Consider the following 13,618-nt stretch of genomic DNA (forward strand, 5'->3'; position numbering starts at 1 on the left):
GGCAAGTGGTTAAGGGGTAAATAATTTAAATAAAATGTAGCTCTGAATAAAGCAACAGAATACATGATGATGAAATATTCCTGAATAAAATAATATAATACACGATGATGAAATATGCTAGATAGAAGCTATCTAGGAGTGGCAGTAGTAATTAAGAAGTGCCATGACGACTGGTGGATTACAGCAATGCAGCATTGTTAAGCATGTCATAGGCATGATTCATAAATAGGAGTGAAGTATTAAAGGATTGTACTATGTTGTCAAGCCAATGCATGCACCAAATTAAGGCGCCTTCAGTATATCAGCTAAAAGTAATTGCTTAGCTAATTCGTTGTATCTCAATTCCTTTTCTCTTTCTCTTCTCTCAGCTTCTCCCTTAATCCACATCATTAAATAAAGCTTTCTTATGCATGAAACCATTTTGATTTAAATCAAATTAGAAAAGTGCAAAACTAAAAAGTGTGCAGACACAAACATGTTCACAGAATAACCATACCCTAACCTTTCTACAGACCCCATCTCACACATGTAGATTTCTCTTGCTCAATCCATTATATCACAAGCATAATATAATAAGGCAAGTTTGTTGCAGCAGGAGTTAATTTAGTGCTCAGGATTAGTTTAGGGACTAGGTGGCTAAGGTAATATTAATACTGACCATGCACAAAACAATTTTTAATCAATATTAACCACTGTTTGCCAGCTGTAATCCTTCAAATTCCTTCTTTTCTAGTTTGCCCTCCTTTAGTAATGTGAGGTCTGTGCTTTGCCTTTGTCAACAACCACTGCGATTTTCTACCTGTTGTATGTTAACTTTCAATCTTACAAATTTTAAAAACATATAGTTTGTATTTATATACATAAACTGAGACACCTTTCATCACTACATATGCAGATTGTGCTTCTTGCTTGGTAGGGCTCCACGGGGATAGAACTTTTATTCATCATTTTCACAACATGAATATAGGGATCGGTCAGTCAATCTACTTAAGACAATGAACTGCCTTTGAGGCAGGCTTCTTCATTTATAAATTGCTAAGGCGGGAGAAGAAGAAAACTGCAGGCAAATACAAAGTGGTTAGGCTACACTTTTCTACGATATTGTTATTACAATAACATACTGAAGAATGTAAGTCACATAAATAAGTTCTTAAAGGAATGCATATTGTTCCTGTATATAATGCTGCAGTAGGGATTTTTCGGGGTTAGGTTTGGTGTGAAATGGTAGGGTATTAAAAAAATAAAATAAAAACATAGTCTTTGCAAATCTATAATCTATTTTTCAGTATGTGTAGCATCATCTCTCACTTTATACAGTTTTCTTACGCAAAATTGATTTTTGTACTCACTGTAAAATCCTTTTCTTGGAGTGACAGACACGGGAAACCTAAAACCTCAAAGTTGCACTGCTACCGAAGAAAGAATTCGACACTAGAACAACTTGCCTGATTCCAACACTAGATGCTGGAGCCACCAACCAGGGGCAAACTGATTCCGCACATCAACCGGTTTGGTTTGTCCAGAGACAACACTAACATTGACAGAATATTCTGCTTCAAATATCTAGAGTGGAATTGGACAAAGTGAACTACCTTGAAGGAGGCTATATGGAACTCCAAGACCCTCATGCATTAGCAGAGGGTTAAACAACTTCTGGATGGGGAACATGGATTTAAGACAGAGTATGAAATTTATCCTAGAGAAGTAACACTTTAGCCTGAAAGTGTCCAAAACCGGCCCTGGATACTTCAGGCGCTGAGTCACAGTCAACATTGCTTTCAGAACGTTCCAGCTTTGTCCGAATCTCTGCAAATTTTGATCAAAGACACATTTGTCCTCCAGAGCCCTTGCCAACTCTTCCCACAAGGAGGAGCTCGCCAAGTATCACACGGAATACTTCAGGAGTTCAACAGTTCTAACTCTGGAGCAAGCACACTGGTGAATACCCAAGGTGCAGAAGACATGCTGAATGGAAGGTCCACAAACTGGTAATGCAAGGGTCCTACAGCAAAAACACAGAATATGCTGGAGAGAAGCCTCTGAAAAAAAATCTCTAAAACCTTTCTGCAACATGGACTGAGGCTATGACCTGTTGCTCCATAATTTCAGAGGGGGCCCCATGAGGATGGACAAGCTAGTGGGGAGAGACAGAGAGGCTTGATGCCAGAAAATTGAGAAAGAGGGAGGGAAATGAAACTCCAGTTTGTAGCCCTGAGACACCCCCCAATGCACCTAAGCATCATGGATGCAAGACATCCAGGTAACAGTTAAGGTCAACAGACGTCCCCCACTCTAGAAAGTCAGGGCACATCTTTACGTGGAGGGGAGCTTGTTGGTGGTTTGTAGCCTTGGAGTGCCGGACCATGTGGCTATATGGGGAACCATCTTGGGGCAGTGGTCATGCTGTGGAAGCTCAGGGCAAGCAGAAATGGAAGGGACACTTCTTAGCAGGTATAGAGACTTCACAGTCTGCTCCTTAGGCTTCCTCTGCTGAAGAATGACCAGAAAATTTTAAATTTTGCCCCCAGCAGCATCTTTGATGTTCTTCAACTGCTTCTCGTAAGAGAGTTTAGTAGATGAGCACTTTAATCAAAGGACCCTGCGCATATGTACGAACAAGATAATAATAGGAGATTTAACCTGGTAGGCTATCACAGCTTAAAGTTGACTTTCAGTCACAAAAATAATTTGTTTTCTTCCCTGCAAATCCCCCACCCTCCACAATCTGAAATTACCTTCTTTTTTTTTTTTAATTACTGAGGCACATCTCTTCAGCCATTCCCGTCTAGGCAAGAACAATGTGTATGTCACATATCCCAGGAGGCTGAATAAGGATGGTGGGCAAGCATAAAGCTTGCCATTGGGGCTCAGCTGCCAAAACCTGGAAGAGGCAGACAGGCTCCCAATAATGTCAGAACAAAAGATGTCAGCATATGTCTTGAGCAGCCTATCGCAACAGACAATGCTGGATTTGTTGGGCAGGTGAGTTCCTGAACTGAGCTGGGAAACTGAACAGGTATGCGGGGAGAAAAAAAAAAGCAGAGGGTAAGGGGTGAGACTTGAGTTCCTTTTTAGGCTCAAAGCCACAGATAACTGTTCAACTTGATCAATGATCAGAAGGTCAATGGCAGCAGTGGTTAGATCCCTTTCAATGGATTTTGACCAATTAGAAATAGTCTAAAAAAAAAAAACTACAGCCAAATTTAGGTGTAAGACAGGATTTTGCCAAAAAGAACATAGTTCTGGAAAGGGCCTCCAGTCGGTTATTGGTTGGATCCTCAAAAGTATCCTCCACGAGTATGGTAGTCACCTTGGTAAAGTAAGACCAGGCTGGATCCACATTAGGAACTATTCACTTCTGAACAAATTCCTCACTAAGCAGAAACAGAGACAGCAGCAAGCTTTTAAAAGGAAGAAAACAGTTAATCTGGCCTTTTCCAATTTTCCTACATAAATAATAGGAAGAGCAGGTGTAAAGCATTTTGGGGGCCTTGGGAGTCCTCTAAGACCCAAGGCTGCACTGAAAGAAGCTACAGGCTGATCCTCTAGATTCAGGAGTGGTGTGCAGTGCACCACATCAACAAGAACCAAAATGGTTTGCTTTAAACTTGGGAGTGATAGCAGAGGACTGCAACTCTTTGGGGGTAAGCTCATCAGTCAAAAACTTGAAAACATAGAATCAAAGTATCTAAGCCTGATTATTTAGAAGCCGCTAAGACAGCATGCAAATCTGTTATAAAATCTGCTGCAGAGGGCGCTATAGTGCACTTGCAGCCTCTACAGTCAGAGTCAGAAAACAAATGAGTAATTTGGTACATGAAGTCCTGCATGACTGTAGTAAAAACCTCAGCTAAAATGGTTGTAAACCCTCTCCTATACCCAGTGAAGTGACTAGCCTCAGGTGATACCCAGAGATTAAACAAATCCTCCTACATAAGTTTTACTTGTATATCAGCTGACTTTCCCTTTCTACACTCTTTGAAAGGTGCAGATCCTGTCAGAAATCTTTCTTCCTCTTTCAGCAGCACATAGGGGTGGGTGGAGAGACTGGACTTACACTTTGTGAGAGCAGATTGGAGGAAAGGGACACAGCTCCCCTCCACATAGGCAGAGGAATAAAGGAAAGTGCAGTACTGTATTATGAATAGACAAGCTCCCTGCTAATCTCCCTCTAAACTCTCTCCCTAACAAATATTTTTAGCTACTGTTATCTAATATGTCAGAGAACTTGTCATAAGTGACATATGCAGATAACAGAGGAACGAAGCACCAGGGGTAAACAACACTTAGAGCTCTGGAGATAAGTAAACACTACAGATACAGTGAGGGGAAAAAGTATTTTATCCCCTGCTAATTTTGTACGTTTGTCCACTGACAAAGAAATGATCAGTCTAAAATTTTAATGGTATGTTTATTTTAACAATAAGGGACAGAATAACAAAAAAAAAAAATCGAGAAAAGCGCATTTTAAAAAAGTTATAAATTGATTTTCATTTTAAAGAGTGAAATAAATAAGTATTTGACCCCTTCGCAAAAAATGACTTAGTACTTAGGTCCTTTGGCCGGTCCCAGCAGTTCATACCAACGTTATTTGCAATGATCTTGGTTACATTGTGAGTAAACCTTAGCTGGTTATTTCTTATTTTTTTTCTCTCTCATTTGTTTGGAACATATCCTTATATACATTTTTTGCAGATTCACAGTGTATTTTTTCTCCTGATGAAGTGGAACAGAGTCCACAGAAACGCGTCAAGCTTTTTGATGTCGATCATCATTGTTACTATGGGTTACTGCTGTGCATCATACCTGTTCAATACTGTGTGTTTGATTACACAATTTTGGTGTTTATCATGTTCATACTGTTTTATCATATATCCCACTTCCAAGCCAAATGTATATGCATTCAGACAATAAAATGATTATTACGGCTTTACTCCAGTGGTCTTGTCACACGTCTCATGTAAAGTCTCAACTCTTTCCGTTTTGTCTATTGAACCGGGATGGAGGTGATTACTCACCTCATTTAAAGTCCCAAACTTTTCCCTATTGCTTTATTTTATATTTTTACACTACCCCTTTAAAAAAAAAACATTTTTGATCACTTTTATTGCTATTACAAGGAATGTAAACATCCCTTGTAATAGAAATAAGCAGGACAGGTCCTCTTTATTGTAAGATCTGGGGTCAAAAAGATTTAAAAAAAAAAATAAATGGGCCTTTAAGGCCGTTGGGAGGAAGTGACGTATGACGTCGCTCCGGTTCTCCAAGGCCAGAGCATCGAGAAAGGGACATCTTGCCCTCACTCGACTTCCTGCCAAGGACCTGAGAGGACTGGATCAGTTTTCCTGCTACCGACGACACCGGTAAGCGGGGAAAATGACCGGATGGGACGAATCCGCAGCTTGGACCACTTTTATGTGAAAGAGGACTGCCGGCTGTGTAGAAAAATACCGGGGTTATGGCAGCTATCTGCTGTCATAACCCCGGTATTTAACGTCAAAGAACCGATGTAAATACACGGTGGGCGGCCTGGAAGTGGTTAATAATAAAAGCAAACTCTCTCATCCATCCATGTCTTCATGCTTTCTTTTAGTTGGCTAAGAAATCAATTTGAATTACAATCCCTAGCGATACTGGGTGTGACCACCTTGAGTAAGGGCAGAGGATTCATATGGCATTTACTTCTTAGAATCCATCCGCCCTTAGTTCAGGCATGCATGCAGGAAGGTGTGCTTGGCTGAGAAAACCCTTCCTCCCCTCCTGGGATGTATGAAATTATTTGCCTAAGCAAAAGACATAAGGTAACTAAAGAATTGCATCATTACGGGGCTGGAGCAGTCTTGACTATAAGAAACGCATATTACACACACCTCAGGGATTAAATTGTCTTCCTGGCTTTTTCCTGTGTGGTTTTACGGCGACTCGGTTTCGAGCCATTCACAGGGAGTGGCGATCGGATGTGATAGGAGCACTGTGTTTACATTAAAGGAGCAGCTAGCAGATCCCGAGGGCAGGTTTTTGTTCATCAAGGGAAGATTATTTGACATGGAGTGTACCTTTGCAAATATTTACTTCCCTTAAAAGAGATCCAAATAAGTTCTTGAGGAAAACCCTGAAAAGATTGATGACATTCAAAGAGGTGAGGATTATTGTAGCGGGAGACTTAAATATGGGGTTAAATCTGTGTTTGGATTCATTGACGGGGACTTCCCGTCTCCCATTACAAAGGCAGAACGAAACTAGGAGACTATTGGGGGAGTATCAGCTAGCAATGCCTGGAGGGTGAGACACTCAGAACTTAGAGATTACACTTGCTATTCTTCAGTACATGGGTCTTATTCAAGGATCGATTACACTTTAATAGAGCATCAACTTCTAGTATCCCTTAAGGATGCGATAATTAAGCCCATTAACACTCTCTGATCATGCCCTGGTGATAGTGCAGTTAGATTTAGTTTCAGCAGCACCTAGAGGAAGGGACTGGAAACTAAGCGACTCCCTCATTCAGGATCCCAAGATAGTCGAGAGTAGAGAAGGAGATGGAGAGCTTCTTCCTTATCAATGATACACCAGAAACTTCACAAACTACACTGTGGGAATCGCATAAGGCTTATATAAGGGGGATATTAATAGGCATTGGGATACAAAGAAAAAAGCAAAAGAAGGAAAGGATGAACAAGCTACTTAAGGAGATACATACATTGCCTTGCGAAAGTATTCGGCCCCCTTGAACTTTGTGACCTTTTGCCACATTTCAGGCTTCAAACATAAAGATATAAAACTGATGGGAAGATGGATGGAGCCAAATTAAGGACCATTCTGGAAGAAAACCTGATGGAGTCTGCAAAAGACCTGAGACTGGGACGGAGATTTGTCTTCCAACAAGACATTGATCCAAAACATAAAGCAAAATCTACAATGGAATGGTTCACAAATAAACATATCCAGGTGTTAGAATGGCCAAGTCAAAGTCCAGACCTGAATCCAATTGAGAATCTGTGGAAAGAACTGAAAACTGCTGTTCACAAACGCTCTCCATCCAACCTCACTGAGCTCGAGCTGTTTTGCAAGGAGGAATGGGCAAAAATTTCAGTCTCTCGATGTGCAAAACTGATAGAGACATACCCCAAGCGACTTACAGCTGTAATCGCACCAAAAGGTGGCGCTATAAAGTATTAACTTAAGGGGGCTGAATAATTTTGCACGCCCAATTTTTCAATTTTTTATTTGTTAACAAAGTTTGAAATATCCAATAAATTTCGTTCCACTTCATGATTGTGTCCCACTTGTTGTTGATTCTTCACAAAAAATTACAGTTTTATATCTTTATGTTTGAAACCTGAAATGTGGCAAAAGGTCAAAAAGTTCAAGGGGGCCGAATACTTTCGCAAGGCACTGTACATAGGAACAATGGAATTGACCCAAAGGCATCCCAGAGAAGTGAGAGCTGATTGAGAAGAGAGGGAAATTGGCGGCACTTATGGAACAGGAGACAAAAAGCGCATTTCATATAGTCATGAAGGAAAAATATCAATGGGGAAATAAACCTGGGAAATGGCTAGCATAAGTAGTGAGGGAGAAAAAAAATGCATCCCATATTCCAAAAATTAAAAGCGAGAATGGAGAAATTGTGCATTCATCCCCAAAACTCTGAGGACGTCACCAGAAGTGACGAAACGCATCAGTTTGGACTGCATAGCGTCATCAAGTCTAGGTGGAACGCAAGCAGGAAGCCAGCCCGCCACTATGCGAGGAGGACGCGCAGCCCGCACCGCTAAACCACCAGTGATGTTTTAATCCATTTTCTCATGCAATATACCCGATTTATGGGAAATAAACTATTCTATACCTAATACTACTACACTATTTGGAGCCTTCTTTCTCCTTTCATACCACATATTGGTCGTTTACCCCAGAGCCTAAAGGAGCCATCAGCAGCTCATAGGACCACAAAGGGGAAACCTATTGGGCATTTAAGCGCGAATGGTTCTAATGCCATATGGCATATAGGACCCACTAGATCCGGTAAGTGATCCAATCTACTTACTCACACTGGCAAGAAATCAATGATACGGCCAATCACACCTGAGCACTTGCACCTTCGATTTTGAAGACTCACTTTCACTAAGGACTCTATCAAATTTTTGAGCACTAAAGTCACCATTTATTCTGAACTATTTATTATTCATTTATATTTTAATTACTGCTGATTGTATTTGTCTTTATATATTTATTTTTATACAATACTCACCAGTCACATATGCACTATTTGGCACCTATTTAATTACTTATTGGGAGGTTTTGATGATCTATATGTATACTTATTTATTTATATATTTTTCTAATTGATATATTTATAACACATTTTTTGATTGATACTATACACTTACCATAGAGATTGGTATGGATAATGCTATCTACTAGTTATCTATTAGCAAGCGCTGTATTTGGTCTTCCCATAAGACCATTCATCTCTCAGTATAACCCTTATTGTACAGCAGCTGCTCATTCATCCATCTACATTTAATTTTAGGCACATAGGTTATTAGTACACTTAATTTTCCACTCTAGTCCCTTGGCGCGAGGAATATACTCTGTATATTTTTTTCATATTACAGAGATCAGTACTAAAAAATATGCACCGTCACTGTACTAATGACACTGGCTGGGAAGAGGTTAACATCTAGGACGATGAAAGGGTTAAATGTGTGCCTAGCCAGTGTTTTTGTGTGCTGTGTGAGATGCATTTACTAAGGGAAGTGATGTTTTTCTTTCCCTAAGGAAAATCCATCACCCCCCCCATATATACATGATCTGGGGCAGTCAGCAAGTGGTTAACAGTATTTATTACTGAACATAGTGCGCAAACATAGGAAAATTTAAATACATGCAAAAGAACCTTTATACAGTACCTTGTTGAGTTCTGGGAATATCTCAAGCATTACAATATCTAGTAGAACATAAGACAGCTGAAAAAGAATACAGATGCTATTAATACATATTGTTTAAACCCTACTCTTATCACAATGTGAATATGAAATTTACAGTTAAAAAAATGTTCTTCTATAGCTGACCATGCACATATTATAACTCTTCACAATTTTACATAAAATATAGTATTGTAAGAACTTTGTAACTCAGTGAAATGTGATTTCAAATGTATTTAAGCAAATTTCTACAGTTGGTGATACAAGAGGCCCCTGACTGATAAAATAAACAGTTTAGCTGCTACGTACATTTTCAAGCTCAACTGTACCTTCAGGAAAAAAAAAAAAAGGTTAAAGAGGTTGTAAACCGAGAAAAAATTTTTTTTTTCTTTACATCCTGAAAGAGAAAGACATAATGAGCTAGTATGCATCGCATACTAGCTCATTATGAAATACTTACCTTAGAACGAGCCCCCGCCGCGCCGCTCGCTTACCTCTATGACGGGCGACATGTCCAGTCGCCCGTCTTCCGGGATCGCGGCATCCGGCCATCTGATTGGCCGGAGCCACGGGAGCCGACGGTCACGGTACGGGGCTCTGAAGGAACGGCAAGATCGGCCGTTCCTTCAGAGCGCATGCGCCAGTGACGTCACTGGCTGCATGAAAGGTAAATATCTCCTAAACGGTAGATGTTTAGGAGATATTTACAGTACCTATAGGTAAGCCTCATCATAGGCTTACCTATAGGTGGAAGTGTCAGAGGAGGGTTTACTTCCTCTTTAAAGCTAGAGTTCTGCAAAAAAAATCATATTATAATGGCTTGCTTTTAATTTTGCAGAAAATAATTTCCTGCAGCTTAACAACATCCTGTTTCCAGGCCATGGGCTGCAGAACTTAAACCCTAAATTTCATTTAAGACAGGGCTTGACAAATTTGCTTTGAATCTACGAGCCAGGGGGGGATTTTAGGTGCATGGGTGTAACTTACATTTTTTACAATGAAAAACATTTTTTTTACCCAACTTTTTATTTTCATTATATAGGGGACAAAAAGCCCCCTATGTGATGATTTTTTTAGTGACAGGTTCCCTTTAATGAGACCAACAGGCCTCTGCATGTCTCCCCTGTGCTCCACTGAATGTAATGCAGTGGAGATCGCACTGCATTACATTCCTTCGAGGAAACTGTCAACAGGGAGCCGGAAGTGATGTCATACACGTCGCTTCTGAATCAGGAACAAGATGAGGAGAGCGGACGTGTGTCTGCTCTCCTCCTTCCCCTCTACCCTGCGGTACCCGGTATGCTGGGCCCTCAGATGGGCAAGCGAGCCCAGGATACATAGCGGGGGGCGTGCACAGGTTGAGGGGGGTTCACTGCAACATTGAATGGGCCGGCAAAAGTCCGGGCGGCAGGAAGCAAAATTTCTAGTCATCATGGCAACGCAATTTCTAATCGAGCCCTGATTTAAGAGCAGCAGTGTTTTTTCAGAGGTCCCAAATGTACCACTAAATTACTTAGACCTAGAGCTCCCAAATCAGCAAAGTGTTCTCTTTCTCTGCTGATTGGGAAGCTCTCAGCCAGTGGGCAAAGGTGGGAGGAGTAGAGGGAGGGTGTTTAGAACAGCTACACAGAGATAGCTGGTCTCATACCAGACAAAGGACTTGGGGACACCTGGGACATTGCTTATATAAAAACTAGCTCATCTCCTAAACCAGGAATCCAAAATTTTTATATCTAGGATTAGTGTTGCACTGATACCGACTTGCATTGACTTCTGTAAAATGAAGGAAAAAAAAGCTTGTGTGTCTGGGCTTTACAGTGGGGTCCCAAACCAATAGATACTCTGGCACCCTTAGGACACCATCGTCTCGTCACAGGGGGTACAAGCACCATGGGCTCTTGTCATTTAACCAGTGTGAACGTAAACTGTGCTAGATGTAGCTTTTGTATCATATTACCTGTTTGTTAAGTACAGGTTGCTGCAGACCATCAAACAGCAATCTAATGCCTTCATATTTGGCTTCATCACCCATACATTTTCCTATTAAATCTATCCAAAAAATAAAATAAACAAACGAGGATTAGGATGTACAGGAAAATCATGAATAATACAGACCGTTACTTCATGTCAGTGGCTTCATTAGTCATAGTCTTCTCATACAAGTTATTAGTAATATAATGGTTAGACAATACCACTCAAATCACATTGCAGTGATCAAGCACAGCTGTCATATTATGTGCACAGTGGACTTCTGCTGAGAGATTTCAAATAGTGTTATTCATGGCACAGCTACAAAGGAAGCTTTGGTGCCTTGTCCGTAGTTTTTCATCATGTGGTCATGACACACAAATGCTCCAGCTCCTGCCTGTATTGAATATTTTGATGATCAACCACACTCAAATACACAACATGACAACACATTAACATAACCATAGAGCCATGCACATCTCTGTATTGGATTAGTAGACCCTTTGGTATGAGTTCTTATGTCATTAACCCTACTGCTATTACTTTATGGTCCAAACCTGTGGAAGAAAAACTTTGGCTTGAGCTGTGTCTAGGACTAGACCCAGAGATTCCAATTGATGAGTTGGTTCCAGTTCAGGATCCATCAAAAATCTGATCTGGACAGTCAGGGCTAAGTTGTCCACCAGAATCTGTGTTCACTGGTTCCATCAGGAGGTGGTCAAAGTGCCGCAGCCAGCACATTGGTGAACAAAAAGACAGAAATATACAGTATCTGCAAGTGCTAAGGACTCACAGCAAATCACAGGAATTGCTCTGGTGCTCTGAAAAATGGGGAAATGCAGGTAAGCATTCTAAGGGTTCCTAAACTGATGTTTTTTTGGGGCTTTGGGTGTTTTTTGCCTAAGCCCCTGAGTTCCCCTCAATAAAAGCCTACGGGGGGATATTTACTAACACTGGTGCACTCTGCTGCAGCTGTGTATGGTAGCCAATCAGCTTCCAACTTCAAGTTGTTCAATTAAGCTTTGGCAATAAAACCTGGAAGCTGATTGTTTTCTATGCAGAGCTGCACCAGAATTTGCAAACTCCAGTTTTAGTAAATAACCCCCTATGTGTCCATGTACACATGGGCTTTCAGAGGAGTTGAGAAACAGAAGCGTTTAGAGGCAGTCAATCCTCCTCTTCTAATTGCAGAAGAATCACATTTAGGGAAAGAACCTTTTAGGCATTAAAAAAAAGCCAAGCACGCCTAATGCCCAGTACACACGATCCAAAAATCGGACGACGTTCCGTCCGTTTTTTTTTGTTTGCTAGGCGTGTTTATTCATTTTAGTGGCTAGAATAAATTACAATTCTGGCAAATTAAATAAACACCCAAATGCCAAATGTGTCTAAATGCTTTTGAAAAACTGCAGCTTAGGTGTGTTTTTAATGCAGGAGAAACAGGATATACATTAAACCAGTGTGCATGAGGCCTACCGCTATAAAAGACCATATTTGGCTATAGATCTGGAGTCTGAGTTTGTGCAGTAACAAAAAAGACTTTTCTTGGCCTCTAACAAGAGACAAGTCCTTCCAAGCAGCCTTAGGCTTCTTTAAGGGCTAATTCACACCACAATTTCTGCATTCCACATGTGTTATTGCATATGCATTTACATACATTTAGGATGCCTTTTCAATACATTCCAGTGCATTTTCCTTTTTTTTATTTTGACATTTGAAAAATCTCACAAAAAAATTTATTCTGAAGTGTTTACATGAGTTTTGCTGTGTTTCATACAGAAAAAAAATGCAGCAGGTTCTACTTCTGTTGACTGCACTGGACCTGGCTAAAATGGTGTGAACAAGGGCCATTGGAATACATGGAAAACACTGTGCACATGTTTTAATGCAGATTAAAAATGCATTGGACTGCATCTGGAGTAAACCTGCTCTAAATGAGTAAGACAAGGTAGAGCACTTTTTTTAATGCAGGCTCTGCAGCCAAAGATTTCTTCTCATGTTCATTGACAGGAGATTCAAATGGGAAATAAGACAGAGGACCTCTAACATGTTGTAGCTTTTTTTTTCTGGTGTCCTGGAGACAAACAGGGATTTTCCTCACTTCCTGATTTGGCAATGGGACAGGAAGTGAAATCTACCTAACCAGACATAGATGACAAGCAAATATCCTAAAGGGGGTAAAACCCTTCCTTACTATATAAAAAAAAAAAAAAAAATTTATATATATATATATATATATATATATATATATATATATATATATATATATATATATATATATATATATTTATTTCACTTTAAGGCTGTAGGCATGAATTTCACACACTTAATCATCAACTGCCATAGTGATCAGATCCCTTCTAATAAGACTAGTCAATCAGGGTTTGACACATCAAGTGCACAGCTAAACCAGGTTGAGTGATATGCCAGGGAGAACAAAGCTCAAGAAAGGGCCTCCAGCTGCTTGTCGGTGGGATCCTTAAAGACAGTTGCATCCTTCACTAGGCTTATAAAAGCTTTGTTAAAATAGGATACTGCTAGATTCACAGATGGGGGCATCATACTTTCTGCAGTGGGAAAGTCCAACAGAAATGAGTACAGGACTGGTTATTGGGCAGTACAAATCTCTTATCAGGATGTTTCTGGTTTCCATAAAGCAAACAGTGCAAGCATCAGGAAGGTCTTGGTCATCTTAAGAGCCCTAAAGGAGCCTAGAATGGGGA

The 13,618-nt window shown here is 40.3% G+C and overlaps 1 protein-coding gene across 1 annotated transcript in view; it reads right to left on the minus strand.

Annotated features, from left to right (window-relative positions):
• The window catches only part of SNX14 (sorting nexin 14), a 131,206-nt gene that overhangs the window by 17,635 nt on the left and 99,953 nt on the right, over window positions 1–13,618 (minus strand). Inside the window, exons 27-28 of the mRNA XM_082251197.1 lie at window positions 10,885–10,976; window positions 8,913–8,969 (exon numbers count right to left, since the gene is read on the minus strand). Coding sequence (XP_082107323.1) covers window positions 8,913–8,969; window positions 10,885–10,976 — 149 coding nt within the window. The remainder of the gene's footprint in view (window positions 1–8,912; window positions 8,970–10,884; window positions 10,977–13,618) is intronic.

This window comes from Pelophylax lessonae (assembly GCF_965119305.1).
Source record: "Pelophylax lessonae genome assembly, chromosome: 3".
Taxonomy (NCBI): Eukaryota; Metazoa; Chordata; class Amphibia; order Anura; family Ranidae; genus Pelophylax; species Pelophylax lessonae.